Source organism: Tinamus guttatus, unplaced genomic scaffold (assembly GCF_059628265.1).
Source record: "Tinamus guttatus ecotype Peru unplaced genomic scaffold, ASM5962826v1 Tinamus_guttatus_pri_ptg000307l, whole genome shotgun sequence".
Classification (NCBI taxonomy): domain Eukaryota; kingdom Metazoa; phylum Chordata; class Aves; order Tinamiformes; family Tinamidae; genus Tinamus; species Tinamus guttatus.
Window position 1 is genome coordinate 3164673 of NW_028288841.1, and position 21428 is coordinate 3186100.

Genomic DNA, 21428 nt, shown 5'->3' on the forward strand with positions numbered 1-21428 from the left:
TAAAGATCAGCCAGCCTGAGGACACTGCCAACCAGAATGAAAGGACCTAGCAAACTGAGCAGCTCTTAGGAAAAGCAACACTCCGAGGGAAAGAGGCAATTCCCAGGCTTGATCAGGTAAATCCTGAGCTTTTCACTGAAGCAAACTGCCCTTAACATAATGGGCAGTTCAACATAATTGAATAAATAATTCAAGCCCTTAAAGGGAATTTGGCTCACCTAATACTGAGATGGGACTTCAGGATTTAGCTCCCCAAAATACAGAAAAAGGGTTGACAGAGTGTGCCAAAGTAAGACTTCCAAAAGGATGAAGAGAAATTCTACTGAAATGAATTAAATGCAAGTCATGCCCTAAAACAGCAAGCCTTATTTTTGCAAAACAAAAATCATAACTAAGGACCTGAAAAAGAGAAATCTCTACTTGGCCTGATCTCAGGTGAGTATAATTTTAGGAGCTGACTCACCTACGCTGTTACTGCAAGACTGAAAGCCAAAAGGAGCATCTAGCAAGTCAGCAAGAAATCATCTCTCCTCTGAAGTCAATGTGAGTTTTGCCACCGGCCTCAATAGCAGCAGGAATTCACCCCCTGTGTAGAGGGGTGTTGGATCTCTCTGTACAGACTCAGCTCTCCTTCGGCTGTAAGCGATAGTTGGCTGCTGCTGCAAGTCAGCGTGGCTGAAAGTTTTCTCTTTGGTAAAGATATTCAGATTCTGAGAAAAAGTTTAATTGGAAAAGCTCAAGTCTGACTCGAAATGCTGTTATCTGGACCACTGACCCAGGTTAGTCCAATGATTAGATTAGTTAGTCCAATGATTAGAGCAATGATTTATACCATAATGTACCAGGAAAGCTATCTTTAAAAAGAGAAAACTGGGTTTCCTGTGGGCCTGTTTTCCATCTAGTTTAACTGCACCATAAATGAGCTATCAGAGAGCTACCCATTAGTGGGGGTTACAGCAGAGGCCACCCCTGTTCTTCACTGAATATTCTCTCAGCAATCGCCTGGTCACAGCAAATTGTTTGCAAGTGCTGAATTAAAGCAGCTCCCCTCAGCCGTGGCTCTTACCACGGTAATTCAGGAGCTGTCGTGGTAACCACAGGTTGAAGTCATCCCCTGTCTCATTTCTAACCAAAAACTGTACCAAATTAGCAGGATAATAGAAAGACAATACATGTACGGAGATAGAAATCTTTAGTATGAAAACTGTTTAAATGATATGTTATCCAAAAGATTTCTATTATGTGTGAAATCTGACCTTTTTAAAGTTTTTAAGCTTTGCACACAGCTAGAAATCTTGAACTATAATTGGTCAGAGGTAGCTGTATTTTAATAGTCCTTTTTTCTCATCCTTCCTTTGCTTTTTTTCTACCACTGAATTTCTTAAGGTGAAAGATCTAAGGGTTCCATTCTTCTTCTTTTTTCTTTTTTTCTGTTTATTATTTTTCATTGTTCTGCAGCTTTTCAAAACTGTCCTGTTTCTGGAAAAGTTAAAGAGCAGAAAGAAGCAAACCAGAACTCGGTCAGTCTCTTGGCTGGTAACTGGAGGGACCCAAAGTCTTTCAGCTGCATGTCCCAGTTCCGTTAGCCCAAATAATTGTCCAGATAATTGAACTGCAAGTGGTTCGTGTTCATATGCACAACTGCTGAAGCCAAGGAAAACAATAAGTAATTAAAAAAGACTGCAGATCTTGTTCATACCGAGGGAGGGCTGCTCAGCAGAGAAAGAGGGAAACGAGAGGGAAGGTCCAGTGGGGGGAAATAGAAAGTCAGTTCAAAGAGTTAACATTAAGACAGTAGTTTGCAAAAGAGGAAGAAAATTATTAAAATACGAACATGCACAGGCACATATGCAGTTAAAGATGATGCTTTTTCCTTATCCTTGTTTGGCCAAAAACTCCAGGCCATAGAAAGCAATAATGATTCCAGTTTTGCATATTGTAAACCTGGTCACTGTCATTCTTCCTTTGCCTCCACATGCCTCAATGCCACATTTTATACAATCGTGGGGAGATTGCCTTGGCTCTCACTCAGCTGGCTCAGCTAATGCAATTCACAGGCCTTCAGATGTAAGCTTGTAAACTATTTAATTCTTTTTCTCTATAACAGCTTGTCTATTAACAGCACATTCAATGGAGGAGGGAGAAGAAGCTAGCGAGACCTCTCTGGGTATTGTTCAGCAGTGACCCTGGCCTCCTCAGAGCGGTAGCCAGTAGTCACTAAACAGTGTTTGTCAGTACATGGTGTTTTGCTGGATAATAGTATATTGTACTAGCAGTGTCTGTGTTGTCTGTATTAGTAGCAGGTAACAATGAGCTGACAAAGTCAGTCTTCCCTGTGGCATCATAGGAACATAAGGACAATGTATAAAATGCAAGAGGCGGCTTGTCAGGACGGTCCGATGCAGGGCACCAAGCCCTGTGCCACCCTGCGAGGCCTCTGCCAGCGCTGCCCTCGTCCCGTGTTGCACCCTCTGCGTGAGGTGGGTTTGGGAGAGGGGATGCTCAGACCCTCTGTCTATAGGGCCCGGCTTTCGGGATGCAGGCAGTACACACGTGGCACCTGTGGACTGTAGTTCATTAGGGGTTGTCTTGTTGAGGTATCGGGCCGATTAAGCCCCAAGATGAGTGTACCCAGAGGCAGCTCACGCCATGGGCCCTGTTCATCACTCCTATATTAAACAATGGGAGGAGATGCTCTAAACCGTGGTGATGAACTCCTGAATCCCGTTCAGGCGACGTCGTTCCATTTTTATCGTGCCGAGATAATGTGTTACACCTTCTGCCTTTCTAAATAATTAAATAGCATCTCGAATATTCTGTTGGTCCGATGACTAAGATTTCTCAAACTTTTCTTCCTGTAACATCGGGAAACATCAGGCAAATTGGTGACTTAAACAGTGTTTAATAAGGAGAACTGCTTGACACACATTCCATCACCCCCAAAACCCTACTCACCCTTGCTTATAAGCAGTCTTTTTGCAGAAACACCTTGGCTTAGGCTTCGTTCTTTACCCTGCCAAGTGTTACAGATCTTGCACTATCCCCAGACAAGCTGACAGTGCCGCAGTACAGAGAAACCAGGTTGCAAAGGGAGTGATTTATGCAGGAGAAGAGGTTCCCGAACGCGCAGAGAGACTCCCCCGTGTGGCGCGACTGCTTCGGCCGGTGGCACCGACGCGGCCCCGGCGCGGGCTGCCCAGCTGGCCACGCCGCCGCGTTGCCGCTAGCATCATCAAACGTGGCCTGGTGAAGGCTGCCCTGTTCCGAGGTGGCCATCAGCTTGCAATTAATGTTGCCCGCTAATGTTGTTCTATTGTGTTTCTGCTCTAGGAAAAAAATGAAATATTTTATTAACTATCATGCTTTGGGAGGAATTACGAGGTCTCATATTTCTTTACTGTGAATCAGGCTTACAGCTTTATACTCAGTTGCCTTTTTGCCCAAAAATGTGTCTTAAGATTATACCTTTAATAGGTGCTGGAAACTATTTGTGCATCACTTTTTTATTTTAAAACCTGGAACTATAAGTTCACTCTGATTAACAGAAGAGTTAATTTCTAAACTCAGTTTAATTGTACTTCTCTTTAAGGCATTTATGCTAAATGTTCTCCTTTTTGGCTCAGATCTGAAAGGCTGGTTTTCAGAATGGAATGGAATATTTTTACCCAATATCTCCATAAAAAACAGTTAATTGATTTTTTTTTTTAACTAACGTATATTTTAAGTACATTTTCCTGTGCTCGGGCCAGAGGAAGCAGTTGTGTTCTTCCAAATTAAAGGGCTTGACACTGCCTTAAATTATACAGACTCAAATCTACCTGCCGTCTGGATGAAGAGACACTAGATTCACACCCGCATAGACAAGAATTTGGCCCAAAGTGTTTATTGTTCTCTGGAACTTGGCATCCTCTTCTCCCATTCTCCTCCCCAAATCAACATAAAACAGATGTTGAAATTCCAAAATGTTTTAAACCCTCCTATACAGGAGCTGTGAACACAGCGCATTGTAGCCACCAGAGCCTGATGTCTCAGAGATATGCGTCATGAACATGAAATCTGGGTAGAAAAGATAAGAGCTCAGAGTAGCAAAACACTGTAGAAAGTCACATAGGCAACTGCATTTTCATGGTATTTGGTCACATCCTTCTTTGCATTGGCAATACTTAAACTCACATCCAAGTAGGTGTAGTTCCAAGAAAGTGAATGCCCAGTCATTTACGTCAATGGAGTTGTGCCCAGTTACAGTGGATCTGTATTTGATGACAATTGAAAAGATGAATGAAAATCATTTCAGTTGCATTAGGGATGTAAGCTGGCAGGAGTTTGGGTTACTGCTTATTCAACTTTCTGGACAGCATTTTTTTCACTCCCAAGAAACCTTTTTTAGACCAGGCATTGAGAGGAGACAGGAAAAACTCGAGCAAAAAAAGCTGTTTGCAGGCAGGTAGTTCATGCTCATGACACCCATCTTTGGCAGGAAAGTAAGGGAATGGAAAGCAAAATGAGGGAGAAACAAAGGCTGCTTTATGCGTGTGCCGTCCTGCCAAATCTCACTGCCCTAAATATGTTTCTGTTGTTTAGCTATTTCCATCAGTGCTTATGGGGATGTATTGATCTGACTAGCACTGATGTCTCTAGGGTCACTGGCATATCTGATTTTATCCCTTTCACTGGAAGGTTTATTAATATTGACGCTTCTTCATTTAATTGGGGCACTAGCTATGGAATCCCTTTTTAATGGAATCATATTAGCTAATGTACTGTCTGTCCACACTCACATCCAAAGTGCTTCTCTCAAGCCTGTATTTGAGTAAGTGATAATGTTGTAAGAGAAAACCTAGATATGTGAAACCAGAGAGGAATGGCAAAGACGTAGCTGAGCTGCAGAAGGCAGCTCGCCATTCTCTATTGCAACATGCAGGGCTAAACATAAAGCAAGTTATTTGTCCCTGTAACACGGAAATGTTATTTCTTTTCTTGCTTCAGTCAAGGCTCCCCCTTCCTCCTCCCCAAAACACCCACCAGGGGCTCAAATCTTTCCAGCCAATGCAATTATTCACATCTGTCAAAGGCGTTGTAAGATATTACCAGCTGAGAAAGGTAGCCAAAACATGCAAGTTTGCACATTATCGCAGAGCTGCACTCAGAAGAGCGTACCTCTCAAAAAATACGGATTTGACAAGTGTTGCTCTTTCACTTTTCCTTCTTCTCTTACACAGACTTGGAGTCTGGCTCTGCCATTTATAGAACAGATTTTTTTTCCTTGAAGAACTCTCCTGGGATTGCCTAGCAGAGTATTTTCTGTAGCCTGCTTGATTGGTCTTCATTGCGGAGCAATTTTAGAGGCCTGGCTTTGGGCACCATTTGCACTGGATTTATATTAGAGGGTCACGTCTTGTTACCGAGTCATTATTGATTCTGCCTCTTGGGACTGTTGCAGGCCCGTGATTTTACCCTTCACAGGTAGTTTCTAACACATCTTTTAGACATCCATGCAGGACGGCAGGAATATGATTGAAAGTGAGGTGGAAGAGGGGAAAGGAAGAGCAGAAATTCTGCTTCAGCACGTTTATTAATTTTCACTGATTTACTTATCGGGTAATAGATCGAGTCTGATGTTTTGGCTCTAATGCATGAGGCCTTTAAAACGACAGATATTCCACTGTACTGGTACTGGCTTCCTGGGATCTTCTTTTCCCCTGGAAGACAGGAAAGTAGGCAAAGACATTGACTGTATCAATTGTATGTCCATACTGTCCTTCACAGCAGCTTATGCTCAGACTGGGTTTACTACTGCTTCTCAACAGTGCTGAGAGCATCTACTGATTTGGCCTTCCTGACAATGTCCTTACAAAATTCACCATGCCCTTAGATGCTAGAGTTGTTACCTCTAAAACAGTAAAAAATGGCCACTTTTGGAAGAGTTCACTTTGCACGGATGTTTCCTGAGCACATCTGCTGTTGCTGCAGAGCCCTCAGGACACATTTGTGCATGCACAGTAGGCTCCGCAGGATGAGACCGCATCCAAATTACTGCACATACCAAACTCAGCTGCTTATTGATTGCCTTGGCGCAACGTTGACACAGCCCATGTCAAAGCTGCAATGTAGAATAAACCAGAGGGTTGCAGTTACCTCGCTGGTAAACTGCACGGTAGCATTAAAAACAACCAGGCTGGTTAGAGCTTCCCAGTCAATAGGATTTTTGCTTCACTAGAATTCAGTTCCCAAGACTTAAACTGAACTCAAATAGTCCTGAAAACTATACACATTTTTTTTTAACCAGTCAGGAAGGTTACTAAGCCTGGTTTCTCGTTAGATTCCGCCTTAAACTCTGCGAAGGCTGGTGTGCGAGTTACACGGTAACGGGCAAGGACAGTGAGCTGGGTCTCCCATGCACATCCCTCGGCTCCACTCATTAACATGCTTGCTCAGCTTGCTGCCGCACTGGCAGCTATTTTTCTCATATTTTAACAAGACAGGATCTGTGAATTAAACACACACTTAGAGCCCTAGCAAGGTCATACTACAGGACTCTGAACTACAGTGGCTAGTGGAAAGAGAGGAACTCATAGCTGATCAGTGTGACCTGCCACTGCGCCCGGTTACCAGCACAGACGTTCACCAAACATTGTCATTTTGAGGCCATTTTGGGAGACAAAAGAGCCATATGACTTCCAGTCTGGGATGATGCTTTCAAGTAGGTATCTCAGCACGTGACCAAGCATCTGCTCTGAAGGATTTCCCCTAAGGGCACGCTGAGGTGGATGTTTCTTTTACAGACCCCAAGAAAATAAATGTGTTGGTCTTCCAGAGGCACCTCATGCAAAGCAATATGGAGCACTGCCCACTTTGGACACTTTGGAGCATCACTCAAGTCAACACTCAGACACCATCACTCATATAATGCTGATCGTGCTATAGATGAGCAGCCTAATGGCACTTGTGGTGATTTGGGCTGATCTTTACCTAGAGTTTGCATCACAGTCAACATTTTTCATACACTTTACCTGCTTCTCTGCATTCATCTATTTTTACATCCTCATAAATCAAACAACACGGGTTGTTGTTACGATTATATTGAAATAAAGCCCCCTTTTCTTCCTCGCAGCTGCTTTGATTGCCCCTTCCACCTCTGTTTCTCAGCAGATGCCATGCAAGATTTCTAAAGCTTCACAAAACACTCGTAGAAGTATGTAACTATCCTGAGGCTATGAGAAAGTAACCCTGCAATAATATAATTTACGAAACTCCAAATTTAGCATCCTTTTTTTCCCTTCCTATGCAGAGCTAACCAGGAACAAGGGCTGCTGTATTAACCTGGAAGGTTATACCTTATGTGACTTGTAATCTGAGCTGTACCTGCTTCTCAAGTACTTCGAAATGATTTATCCTCTCTGGCCAGATCCTTACCTACTGTTTTGCCACCTGATTAGCCAGTCTAGCATGGCTGGAGAGCTGCAAATCAGTGAAAACTTACCCATTGCTTTGTAAGCATTAAAAAGTATAACTTCCTATACACGCTTTTTTCTTTGATTTGTATTTCCCCAATCCTTTATATAGTCATTATACATGTTAAGAATCCTGTTTTGGAAATGATTAATGCTGTTAATATTTTTCTAATTCAATAAACCTCTCATCTTTGAACTCTTTGCAATATTTTTCTGCTTTCTTCAGCTTTCCACTAATTCAAACATATGACAAATGCGAGTCCTGGTTTCAGTTTTCTATTATTTCTCTTGTCTGATCAAATAAATTAACAGACTTTCATTCCGTTCCCAGGAGTGATGCCCATATGTCGACGAAAGCAGCGTAAAAATATTACCTGTTCAAACAGGAGAAAATAAAAGATAAAAGTTATCTGACATTATCCACTGTTCCATGCAAACCAGAGGGATGCTGATCATATTCCTTTCACCTTGACAGCGCCCACCATGTTTGACGGTAAATATTGCAAGATTTGCAGAACAGCCATCAATCTGGTTTTAACTGCACTGTATTATAATGCCCCTTTACAATCTCTTCGTTCAGGAGCAGTTATTTTAATCACGCAGCAGTGCTTTAGTCATTGGGAAGGGATCGGCTGCCTGTCGGATGTACCCGCTCCCAGTCACATGGCACCAGCCCGGCAGAGCCACATGCTGCTAATGCAGTTTTCTCTATTTGGATAGTTAAAGATGCATCTCCAGGCCAATTTGTACCTGTATATTGTTGATAGGCTGTGCCACAGGCAAAGAGCTACTGCAGGAAATGGATTCTCATTTAACCACGTTTAATTTTGTTCTCTGGACCTCTTTCATATGTCTCTCTGTTGCTCTACCCTCCCAAATTGCTAATGTGAAACAAAGCCACCTCCGTCACTACTGCTCCTAAACTGATGTGTGACGATGCAATGATTGATTTGCCACTCTGGGAAAAGTGGGTCACGTTGTACCGCAGCGAGCTGAACCGAGCCGTCCGTGCCGACATCGGGCTTTTACAGATTTGTTTTTCAAAAGTTCAGACCCGAAGGGACTGCTGTAAATACCCATCCTGAGCACTCCTGGTCCCCGATGGGAACACTGCATTTCTAAAATCTTCCTTACCACCTTTACAGGGGGGCGAAGTCACCTGTACTCCGCAGAACCCAGAGCCAAAGATTGTGTGTTTTGTATAACTGCATGTTTGCTCTGAGGACTGAAAATGTAGGATTTTTCCAGTTCCAGGAGTAGTTTTATATAGGTACCATTTTGTGCTAGAAAACTGTAAACTAATACAAGAAGATATTTTAAATGAGTATTTTAAAAAACAGTATAATCAGCAACTTTCATGAATGATTTTCATCACTGAGAAAATTACTGATGCAAATTGCTCTTTAAAAAATTATTACTCCTGTTCTTTTTGTGAGATTGCAGTAATGTTTCATAGCTTCCCTCACACAATGACACCTGTTGAACCTCACTTCAGGTTTGTCTCTTACATGTCGGGGAACCGCCATTCAGAGAGGGAAGTCTCATTGCTGGAAAAGAGGCTGCCTATGTATCTGGTGCATCAGTAAAATCAGGAGCAGAGAGCTGAATAGTTTGCAACTGAACAACCATGTCACTGCAAAATTCAAAAGGTCAAAACAGGTAGAGATTTGTTTTTTATTTTTCACAGGAACAAAATACCAGGAAAACTTAGCTCTTAAAATTTTATCTGTGTTTTTTGTGAGAGTTGAAACCAACCTCCAAACCTCATCTGTTTTGGGAAGTGATTTAGTGAACAATAAGGTATTTTGGATAAGGACTTTCTTCAGGGCCTATAAATCTTCAGCTTAGTTTTAGATAAAACCTTAAAGTGGGGCCTTCTCCCCTCCTTGCACACCCAAAAGCACACTGCTCTCGAGGGCACAGCATCTAATCAGGCCCTTTAGTCCTTGCATTGACCAAATCCTATCGCGATAACCAGAGCTGTGTGTAGCGAAGACCAGGCTCTTCCCTTCGGCTGCGGTTTCTGGCAGGCCAAACCCGGGGTGTGCAGAGGACCATGAAGGGAAGCCTACGAAAACGCTTCCCCATGAGGGGCCTTTGGGCTGCGGTGTAATCCCCGGATACGGCATCGTGTGCTGCACAAGGCAACCCTGGATGGACACACAACCTTCCCTCTCCTCCTCTTCCTCAGCCATGGAGCTCGGGGCGCTGCAGGGACAAGTACTCAAGCCTGAGCAGCCTCTGCTCCAGCAATTCCTAGGAGGAAGAGGAAGAAATCACCACTTCTTCTGAGGGAATATGTGCGGTTTGTGAACGGCCTGGCGCTTCTCCTCCTGCCCCCCACAACTGGGGGCTCCCCAACATTGGGCTCCTTTCATTCCGAAACAAGCTGCAGGTGTGGGAAGCCAGCAGGTAAACAGAGGGGAGCCAGGGGCAGGCCACACAGAGCCGGAGCCGAGCACGGCACGCTCCGCTAAACCCCTTCCCTGCTGGAACAGAATCCCCGGAATGAAAATAATTACCAAAGAAACAGGCAAAAACTACTTCAGAATGAAATTCAAGCTGCTGCAGAGCGCAGCACCGCCAGGAAATGCCAAGTACGAGCAGCCACCCTGCCCTTCATCCTGAAATCACACCATTTTCCCTTCTGTTTCCTGGGCAAAGCTATCAAGCGCTGGGAAACTGCTGTGGGGCTGGAAGGCTGCGGGCCTGGATTTGGTTGCAAACTGGATCCTACCAAAAAAAAAAAAAATTAAAAAAACCAAACCAGGCAGCTCCCTCATGTCACGGGTGGAGGGAACGCTGCAAATACCCAGCATGATGCCGGGTACTAGGAGCGAGCGCGTGTGTGGGGGGCACACCACGATTCTGTGGGCGATGCCTGGCAGCCCCCAGCACGATGCGCTGTGCGCGGAGAGCAAAATAAAACAGAAATGGAGGAAATCCCGCAGGATTCGTGGGGCAGGATGGCGCGCGGCCCCGCCGCGGGGGGAGCCCGGCCTGCGGGACCGCGGCCGCCGGAGGGGCGGGCGCTGCGCGTGGGGCCCCGCTCGCAGGGCAGCGCCGCGCACGAGCCCCCGCGTGCACGAGCCCCCGCGTGCACGAGCCCCCGCGGCCACTCCAGCCCCCGCGCGCGCCGCCGCGGCCGCTTTAAGGGCGGCGGGGACGCGCCGCCGGGGCGCCCGGCGCGCCGCCGCCGCTGCCGCCGCCTCCTCCTCCGCCGCCGCCGCTGCCTCTCCCGCTCCCTCGCGCCGCTTTAAAGTCTCCGCCAGGATCCGGGCTCGCCCGCCACTTCCTGTACGGCAGCATGGAGCGCGCCGCGGCCCCGGCCGAGCGGCACCGCCCGCCCGCCCGCGCGCGGAGGCGCCTCTGAGCGCCCGTCCGCGGCATGAGGCGCGTCCCGCCGCCCGCCTGAGCCCGCCGAGCCCCGCGCGCCCCGGCACGGCGCTTGGCTTCCGTTTTTTTAAACATTTTTTTTTTTAACGGACTGAGGAGAGGAGAAGCCCCCCGCTGCCTTCCGCTGGAAAAGGGGGCGTTTTGGGGGAGAAACTTATTTTCAACAAGTTTTTTTTTTTCTTTTCATTTTTTTTTAATCCATTATTTTAGCCCCTCTCCCCTTTCGATGTGCGGCTTTGGACATGCGGAGGCTACTGCAACCGTGTTGGTGGATCTTTTTCTTGAAAATCACCAGCTCCGTGCTCCATGACGTGGTGTGCTTCCCCGGTGAGTGCTTCCCCCTCGGGATGTGTGTGTGTGTGGGGGGTCCCGGCTGCGCCGCCGCCGCGCGTGTCCGCGGCCCCCGCGTGGGCTCCGCGCGCCCTTGGCACCGGGGTGCAGCTGCCGCGCGCCCCCCCCGCCGCGCTGCGGGCAGCGCTGCCGCGCGTGGGGCGGCTGCGGGGCTCGGCTCCGCGCTGCGGATCCCGCTCCGCGCTGCGCGGTGGCCTTGGGAGGGAGGGGGAAGACGGAGCTGCCGCTGTGCCCAGGGCTGGCGCCGGGGCCGGGGGAGCCCCGCGTCGCTTACCGCAGTCCGCCCCTAACCCGTGTCAGCGGTAACTTCTTGTGCGTGGGGCTGGCTGGGTCCCCACGCGTGTCCTCGGTGGCTGCGCTGACCTTGGTGGTGGAGGTGCGCGCCCTCCGCACGCGCGCGCCCTGACAGCAACCTCCGTGGGCTGCCACACGCGCGGGGGGCGCGAAGCGGCCGTGGGCACCCACGGGGGAGCCGCGGCGCCCCCCGCGCTCCCTCGCGCGCTGCCGGCGCAGCGCAGTCCGCGCCGCGCGTGGCGGGGCCGCGCGGGAGCGCCCCCCTCCTCCCTCCCCACGCGGGGCGACCGCGTGTCCCCCCTCCCACGGCGGGGAAGCCGCGGGGCTCGGCGCTGCCCCCGCCGCGCCGCCCGCCCGCCAGGGGCGCTGCCGCGCTGCGCCGCGGCCCCTCCGCCGGCGCGGAGCCTCCGCGCGCGCCCGGGGCACCCCCGTCCGCCCGGGCTTCGGGGTCCCCCGGGACGCCTGGGGGCGCGGGCGGGGACCCCCCTCCCGCCCGGGGGGAGCGCGTGTCCCGGCCTCCCCTCTGGCGGTGAGGGAAGGAGCAAATTCTGGAAGCTTGGTCGGAACTTCCAGTTCCGTCCTTAAAAACGCACTGCTGCTTTTGCCCTTGTTCCCCCCACCCCGCTCCCTCTCCTCTCATTCCTGCGCTCAGGGCAGTAGCCCCCTCGCAGCCCTCTCCTTCCAGCAACTTCTCGGCCCGTCCGCGGGCCGGAGGCTGAGCCCCGTGAGGGCCGAGGGGTCGGCCCCGCCAGCGGAAACGCTCGTCCCCTTCGCGTGGGCTCGAGCTGTGGATTCCGCCTCCCTCGTGGCCCCGGCGATGCCCCCTCGAGCGAGGCTGCCTTGGCCGAGGTGTCGCGCGGGGCCCTGGCCGAGGCCGGTGCCGCTCGCGTGGCAGCCCCGGCGCCGTTCGGGGCTCATTCCCTGCAAGGGCTTTTGCGCCTTGGGTTCTCGAGCGCAGCAGCCGCCTTGGACCACGGCAGCTTCGCGGCTCTTCCGCGGCCGCGTCCGGGGCGCGGACGAGGGGGTCGAGCGGGGACGGTGCCGCCTTGGAGCGGCCGCGTGGGACATGCCCGAAGCCGGGAGGCTGCGGGAGGGTCTCCGCGGGCTCTCCGGGCATCGCGCGGCGGTGTCCGATGGCAGATGCTGGGCGCTTGTGTTGGCGGGGAATCCCGGCCGCCCGTTAACCGTTTAATACCCGCCCTGGCCTTCCCTTTCGGAGCTCTCGAGGCGCGGAGCAAAGGCGCTCGTTACTCCGTGTTACAGCGAATTCAAAGCCCCTTTCCTCCCGCTCCACGTTTCAGTTCCAGTTCTCCCCGAATGAAAGACAGAGGTCACTATTTGTTTTCTCTCCTGCAAATCACTTTACCTTGTGAAGAAACAGGCTAATTTTTCTTTGTTCCATTCACACAGAGAACGAGCCTGTGTGGTTGTCCTTTGTTAGGGGGGCAGTAGTGGATTTTTCTCTGGTTTTAGTAGGTATTTTGCTTTCTCTTGCTTTGGTTGCAGTAAGAGGAAGGAGTTCTCTCCCTGAAATTATGTGGGGAAGGTTTGCACTTTCTGAAGTGTTAGTTTAGTGCATTGCGCTGTGGACTTGTCACTGGTAATTGCATTGCTTAATAAATCAAACTAAGACAAGGTAGAAGAGGTTGTTTCCATGGGGTCGGTGTGCTCATTAATCTAAATTCACATTACCAGCAAGACATAAATATTAACAGCACTGTGATATCCTTACTAAATAGTTTCTCAGGGTTTTGTCAAGAAAATATAGGGTTTTGGTTTTTTTTTTTTTTTTTTTTTTTTTTTTTTTTTTTTTTTTCTGAAGAAGGTGCTCCTTAGTGCAGTTTTTGTTTTATTGCTGTGACTATTCAGCCATCTAAGGGTGATATTTGCTTGCTTTTTTTTTTTTTTTTTCTTCTGAGTCTTCATAGACCTGAACTAAATTTACACAGAACTGTTTTTCTGCTGGTAAGGAAAAATACCCTGGGAGCTTTTCCCTCTGCACTAATCGAAGGCTCCTTCAGGTATTTTCAAGGTACCAAGAAGCCTGACTTTGTTCATCCGAGATTTTGCAGATGAAGGTGTGTTGTGCACATAGAAAAATACGGAACGTACAGGAGAGGGCCCTCCAAGACTTTAGTTAGTTCTGTGGCTTTTATGAAGATGACACTTCTTACATTTTAATTATCCCTTATTTTCAGTGCATTTTGAAAATATGCTTTACATGCTGGGAAATCACTAATGGAGTCCTTGCAGAAAAAGGATGTCGAATGAGCCTTGCTGGGCTGTAGGAGCCAGGCTTGCTGGTTTGCTTCTGGGGGAGACAAGTCAGAGAGAGCTTTGATATCTGCTAGCAGGTTTATAGCAGCTGATTCCTGGTCAGCAGAGCCAGGACACTTATTTCCAAGTGCTCGTGGAGCTGCAGGAGCAGCTGGAGCGAGAGCCTTGCTAAGGCACAGGGGAGAGCGAGAGGCTTTGGGGAGTGAAGGGGTTTGGCATATCCGACCAGACGGGAACATAATTTCAGGGTAACTAAAACTCCCTCAGTTATATAGGGATGTTGGAGGGGTCTGGACTTACTGTGTCTACACACCTTGTATTCGGCTTGGGGCTTGGAGGACAGAGGGTTGTTTGTGCCTGTGCTTGTGGGAAGGGATTTCCACTGCTGCACCCTCACCCCCTGCTACCTTTCTTTTTCCAAGTCTGGGGGAACTAGGAGATGGGCACGGAAGGGTTTCCATCCTGTTCAGAACATGAATGTTTTGATCAGAGGGGTGAGGAACTTGTGCAAGGCTGTCGTGAAGATGTCGGGTGCCCCTCTCACCTCTGCGGTGTGATTTTGGTACCCTAAGTCACTCAACAGCAGCTGTTGGCTTCAACAGGGTGAAAATTTCACTCAGTTTCTGGGTTCCTACGGAGGGAATTGTGGTTTCTAGTGATGTCATTGCACTTAGTTAAATCCGTACTGTTATCAAGTTGTGCAAGTTTAATAGTTGGGATTTATATCCAATTACAGAAAGTAGCGATAACAGTGAGGACCCTATCCATCTTTTGATCAGTGCTCAAAGACTAACATACTTGGCGTTTTCTGAAATAAAATGTTATTAAAGTTGGCTCTAATTTCAATGTTTGAGTTTCATGGTTAAATTAAAGAAATGACTTCAAACTATTAATCTCAACTATCCTTGGAAAAAATGCTAATCATGTAGTTGCTGCTTTTTAGCAGCCAAATGAACATGTGGCATGATGTCCTCTAAAGCCTACGGCATAGTAATAACACCGAGTTTTAGCTAATATATAACTTTAATCTGAGAAATTATGAAAAAAACGAGACTAATTTCTGCTTGCTGAAGTTACTTGCTTCCATTTTAAAAATCAGAATCCTGTCTGTTGACCAAACAGTGATCCCTCATTTTTCTGTGTCACCTGGGGATGCAGGTATTCTCCAAATGGGCTAATTTGTGCTTTTGATGCACCCTTCTGGGGACTGCTTGCTTCTTGAGATGCCTGAATATCTTTGTTTCCCTTCAGTTTTAACTGAGGTCGACTCCTGTCAGTGTTTGTTCCCAGGGAAAGCTGGGAACCTGCATCTTCCTGCACTAGGTTGACAGGAATGTGACTCCATTGATTGCCAGAGTTACTCCTGGGAAGCGTTGGCCTGTGTCAGCTTTGTAGAGACATGGACGGTTTGGAAGAAAAGCAGCTCAGGAAGATGTAAATTCATGTACACTTTTGTGTTAAGCAGAGAAACCTGGGATGTGGCTGACCAGGGATATCAAGTTGGAGGCTAACTTCTGATGAAAACAGCTGTTTTTTACGTATGTGAGTCAATAAACCTTTAGAAGAAAAATAAGAAAAACAATCTTCGGGTGCTGCTAACTTTTTCTTTTTCCAGTATCTTGTGGTAGTGCCGAAGCCTTGCAGGCAACAGGCAAACTCAAACTCAACCAGAACTGGCTTCTTTCTTTTAACACTGTGGATGCCTGACAGAGCGCCCCAAAATGACCTCCAGGTGAATTGAGGCTATTTGAAGGCTTGTGCCTTCAAATGCTTGTCTGACCTTCTACAGCTGCCTTGTCTATGTGTAGCTGCCAGGGCACAGCGTGTTCCTGCTTTATGCCTTGAGCTTTTCATATTGGTAGCCTAAGCAGAGGCTCCTTCCAAACAAAAAGGTGAATAGATGAATGGGAGTGCAGAGCCCAAGGAAAATGATGAAGACACTGAGATGCTCTCCTGGTATCTCTGTTCTTGGTTTGTTTTTCCTTTTCTCTGCTTGTTATTACTGTTAATGGGAAGCAATGGTGGCAAATAAACTCTGCAACTGGTTGCAGCAGAAGAGAGGACACAGGGCAGTGAGGAAATGAACTCCCTGCTATCACTGTAAGCAATGTGTTTGTTATCCTGCGTGGGCTCGCCTTACAGCAATTTGAATTAGTCTTGAACTATGGCGAAGGTAAAATCAGTTAGTATATGGCCTTGTTTTTCTGATGTGGTTTTATTATGCATCCCCAAGTTTACTTGGGAGTTGAGGTAGGAGCATTCTTAATTATCAAGTCATTAGAAAATGGTCTATCATTATTCAAGAACTTAAAACTTGACCACATCATGCTCCTGCCAGCAGCACTGACACATACAATCTCAATTGACGTGGGTGTTGCAGTTTTTCTGTGCGTAAATGCTGCAGTAATGCCTGAATATGTTTATCCTGTGCCAGTGCTTGCTTTGAGGGACTTTGCATTCATAGCATGGAAGCCTTTCTAAAGAAAATCTAGGTGTTTTGAGACTTGGATGCTTAGCTTAGCAAAGCTGCTTTGAAAAATCCTTTTCTCTGCTTTCAAATATGTAATGAATGAGACCTTGAGCCCTGAAGAGCTGCACTGGTATTTGGGAGCAAAATATTGGATGTTTGGTCCTGTGGCAGCTGCTTTATTCTTTTTTTTCAAAATAAAATGTGCCTATCTCCCTGACAGAGTGGGATGTTGAAGCTCTTCTGCTGCAGTTGGTTTACCCTACAGACAGGAAGGCTCTGGTAGCTCCTTGCAGGCAGGATGGACAGTCGCTCAGTTTACCGTAAGAGACATTGGAAATGCTCTGTTAGCTGCTTTGCCCTGTATTCCTGCAAAAGCACCTTTGATTTGGGTTATTGTTTTTAGCATCTGGTGCCTTACACCCAGAGTTCCTCGGCCTGCTTATGCCGTGCTGATTTAAAAGCAGTGTTGGTTGTCCCAGGAGAAAGCGGAAGAGCATTCACTGTAATAAGTGGTGAGCAGTGAACAAGTGGGTTATGAAGTCAAAATAAAATAGCTTGTCCTATGTGCTGGCTTTGCCATGTGCTGCTGCAGGAATGAACAGAAGCCTGTTGACTCCAGCTGATCCGAAGCAGTAAAGAGGTGCCAACTTTGTGCCCATTTGGCTGCTCTGAAAGAAGGATGATGTCCACGAAGTAACCCCAGTACCAAAGGGTCACTGCCCCACTTTGTGTCACAGCTCTGTGTACTTAGAAGTGTTCTCTCGTTGCAGTCCTAGAAATGCCCTCCAGGAGGGTGGGGAGCTGAGGAAACCTCATGTCACATCCTATGAGGTAGTGAAGCACATCTCAAAATAAGCAGGTTTCCACTAAGACTCGGAAGAGCAAGCTTAGTGATTGCAGTGAATGTATGCTTATATATGCTTTTGTTTAGGGAATCTCAGCAGGAGGCTGGTGCATTTCCCCACCTCCAAGTATTTTGCATCCTTGTTCCCTGGAAATTGGGTGCCTTTATTCCCTTCTCCTCTCCATGTGGGAAATTTGAAGTTGAGGCAATAAAGTGCTTAATAGCACTGAGCTACATTACTATTACAAGTGAGTCTAGGAATTTATTTTTTCATTGGCTTTCCTTGGGGTGCATGGTGCTAAGCTGCTTTTGAACTTCAGAAGGTTATAGCATAGGTAGAGTGGTCAAAGCAAAAATGAGGGTTTGTGAGGCAGGAATGCAGTGAGAGTCTCTGCAATGCTTCTGCTTGCTGTACTTCATGTTGCTAGTAACTAATTTACTGTTATTTCTTACAGTCAGGTAGCTCATGCTTTTTTGTATATAAATCTATGCTTAAAATGCAACAAAAATTTGCCTGTTAACAGCAGTTGCATCATATTTTAATTGGTGAAAATTGCTAATGGAGTGTTCAGGTTCTAAAATTAGTTGTTTATTTTTCCTTTCTTCTTTGCCCAAGGGTTTTGCATCAGATTGTATATAACTGTGTTCCAAAGCAACACCTCTCTGCAGTTTTAGCTATTTAAGTAAGTGTTAAATGTATGGGCTCAGTGACAGCAGTTTCAGAAACTGTGACTTCTTAAATTGTTTCTTACTACATTGTTGATGCATTGTAAAGTGCTTCTCTTTTTGTTTACTGCGAATAAATTCATTGTTATCTTTGTAAACCTGGGGCACAAAACGTGTAAGCATCGAATGTTTTACCTTAGCATAATGGCAGGTCTTCTACTGTTGTGAATTGTCATAGCACCTGCGAGGCTGCTGGCTCTGGCAGCTTTCCTCAGGTGGGGCTTTGCACCATAATCTCATCACGGGGTAATTTTGAGAAACAATTGTGCATGTCTTTTTCCATATTTCCACAGACGAGGTGGATGTCAGAGGTGCACAGTTTTGATCTTGTTTTTATGCTTCTTGGAAGGGTTTTCTTCTCTTGAGATGAAATACAGCGCAACCCTCTGATTCTGCTCGCAGGGAAGCAGAGGTGCCCGGCTCTCCTCACACTTTGGCTTCCTGGAGAGGTGCAGTCATGGGAATCGCTCTCCTGTGTTGTACCTGGTTTGTTGCCCAAAGCTCTGGATGTTTCCAAAGGTGTGAGGTTGCCCATCACCATCTGTCAGGTGGTATTTTATTTTTAAAGGAATTCGTCTGTCTAATGCTTATTTTAAAGCAATGCTGAACTTCTTTTCTATGAACAAAGTGGTTTAGATGAAGATGGCAAAACAGATAAACCACCCAAAAAGTGGTTATTGAAAGTACTCAGGGTGGCTGCTGCAGGAAAACTGGAAATTGGTCGTTAATGGGGCTGTCTCTGTTCCACTTTTTCCTCTGTTGGTGTAGAGGGCTCTCTTGTATCTCTTATTTTCTTCCCGTCAAAGTACTTCCAAGTTGCAATCAAGCCATTTCAGTGTCCTGATTAACTTTGTGACCTGAACTCCACAAGTCTCCGCTATCACCTCTTATGCAGTTCTTGAATAATTTTTGTAGTTATTTTTGCTGTTATTCCTCCAATTTTTATGGAACTTATTTTTAGAAAGGCAAATACGGGAACTGAACAGGTGACCCACGCAGCAGATGAGGGAAAGGCTGTGGATGTGGTCTGCTTAGACTTCAGTAAGGCCTTTAACATGTCCCTGCTGCCTTCTCCTGGAGAAGCTGGCAGCCCACAGCTTAGACAGGTGAACTCTTCCATGGGTGAGAACCTGGCTGGATGGCTGGGCCCGGAGAGTGGTGGTGACTGGAGTCTCATCCAGCTGGTGACCGGTCACGAGCGATGTTCCCCAGGGCTCAGTGGTGGGGCCCAGCCTCTCTAATATCTTTATGGACAAGGGCATTGAGTGCACCCTCTGCAAGTTTGCAGATGACACCGAGCTGGGAGGAAGAGTAGATTTGCTTGAGGACAGGAAGGCTCTGCAGAGGGATCTGGACAGGCTGGATCCATGGGCTTAGGCCAGCTGTATGAGGTTCAACAAGGCGTTGGTCAACAACTGGTGGAAGAGTGGCCTCAGGTTGCACCAAGGGAGGTTCAGGTTAGATATTAGGAAAAATGTCTACTTGGAACAGGCTGCCCAGGGAAGTGGTGGAGTCACCATCCCTGGCAAAGTTCAAGAAATGTATGAATGTGGGGCATGGTTTAGCAGGTATTGTGTTGAGAGGCCTACAGTTGGACTCCGTGATCTCAAAGGTCTTTTCCAACCATAGTAATTCTGTGATTCTGTAGTTCTGTGAATGTTTCAGGACTGGGCTTGCTCATCCCGTGCACACTCAGTCCTGTTGCTCATGTTATTTGTTTCCCTAGTAGGACTCTAGAGCATTAGCAGAGCCGCTGCTGAACAAAGCCTGCACTTCAGTACGTGTGGCCTAGATCACTAAATCCCAGCGTGTTTAACTTCGTAAGGATGAACCTTTTGGGTGGATTTTTTTAATGACTTGAATAAAGCTATAGTGGCATGGTCTGCTAAGGGGACCACCTGCTGGTTAGCGAAGCCTCCTGCAATCTTACCGTCTTCAGGAGCATTTGTAAGGAGGAAAAAAAAAAATCCAGCAATTGTATTGAACCACTTAGCAATTTGCAAGGGAATAGCAGCCAGTGTGTCCTGTAATGGGCCAGGAAACAGTTGGGTGCTATTGTGGAGTTAGCTAAGAAATACTCCAGGGACTTGGCTTCTCTGGTATTTTTTATATCGTAAAAGCCTCATGCCACTCCGGAACATGACTGCAACTTCCTGATTGGTGCTTAAGCACTGGAATTTATCATTTAACTAACAATTGTATGTAACCCGAAGGAGGCAACAGATTCCTTAAGAACAGGTTTTTCCCATCTGTTTTCCCTCTCCCTTACTCAAGTTGTTATTTTTGTTAGAAATCACATTTCTTGTATCATTCTTTTTCTGCTGGATGCAGCTGGATTTTGAGGTGGTTGCCAGACCCGAGATCTGTGATCCTTTTTCCAGGAGGATGGTCTCACTTGAGAGCTTCTAGCTTTCAGTCCCTGTGCTTGTCTTGGGCAGACCCGTGCTGTGCACCAAGTGGGGAGAAATGAGCCATTCTGCACTAAGCAGTACTACTCTGTCTGGGAAGGGGCTGCTGTTGGTGGGGGTGAATGAGAAGGTGAGGAGATCCAGAAGGCTAAATGAGAAGAGGTTCAATCCTCTAAGTAGTGGGGCCTTCACCAAAGCCTGCAGAGATGACCTGATCCATCGTCCTCAGCTGATGTTGGATTCTGGCATGTGTTTGGCCATAAAATCAATGGTGCTTGGTGAGTGCTGATACTTGTGGTGTGCTGGAGGAGGGCAAGTGCGGCGCGAGCTGCCCGGGAGCCGGGAGGCAGCGGGTGGGCAGCCAAGCTCTACCTTGCGTTTCATCGAAGGACTCGCGGTCATCATCGAAGGCTCCTCCAACACCATCCTGTGCCGCACACGTTGTTACTGCACAGCCTGGTAGCTGGCTTCTCTGCTCCGTGTCCGCACTCCTCCTGGAGACTGGAGGAGTGAAGGGGATCTGCAACCGCTGCCGTGCCGAGGCTCGTGGTCAGGTTGTCTCCTTGGTGCACGGACAGGGAGCCTGATATTATTAGTTGCTAGAGCGTGAAGCCTGCGAGTAATGGTAATACAAATGTATTTCAATTTGTAACCTGGCCTTCTGTATCAAGATTGGACTACTTCTATTCTCTTGCACATGTGCTTCACTTGGGGAAACATGCTGATAGTACTTAACGTTTAATTGCTTCTCTTGATTTTATTTGTAAATTAGAATCTAGAGGCTCTGTAAGAAAAACCAGTAGAGCTTAATTGGACAACATTTTAGAGCTTAAAAAAAAAAGACGAGAGGCTTTCAAGCATTTGGAGCTGAGACAAATGCAAACTTATTTATTTATCCATATATATATATATCATATTTTAACAACAGTCTAAGCTGGGGGTCATCTGTGCTGGCTTGCTTAAGAATCTATCTTATCACATCTTGTACTCATTTATAGTTGTTTCCATTTCTGGCTTTGTTGGAAAGACAGCCAGTATTTCAACCTAAATTAAAATCAATAAGAAGCAATTTCATTTGTTTTTAACTACTAGAGCAGGGTTGCAGAGTTCCCCCCCTCCAGTAAAACTCTGTACGTTCAGCTAAGTCACTGGGTTTATACCATCAAGATAATTGCCCAACCTTATTAATTCCTAATTTTTGCATATGTAGG

The 21428-nt window shown here is 47.1% G+C and overlaps 1 protein-coding gene across 1 annotated transcript in view; it reads left to right on the forward strand.

Moving 5' to 3' along the window:
* The first annotated feature begins 10927 nt into the window (after positions 1-10927).
* Positions 10928-21428, forward strand: part of PTPRG (protein tyrosine phosphatase receptor type G) — a 375249-nt gene continuing 364748 nt past the window's right edge. Inside the window, exon 1 of the mRNA XM_088528261.1 lies at positions 10928-11174. Within this exon, the coding sequence (XP_088384387.1) occupies positions 11090-11174 (85 nt within the window). The 5' untranslated portion in view covers positions 10928-11089. The remainder of the gene's footprint in view (positions 11175-21428) is intronic.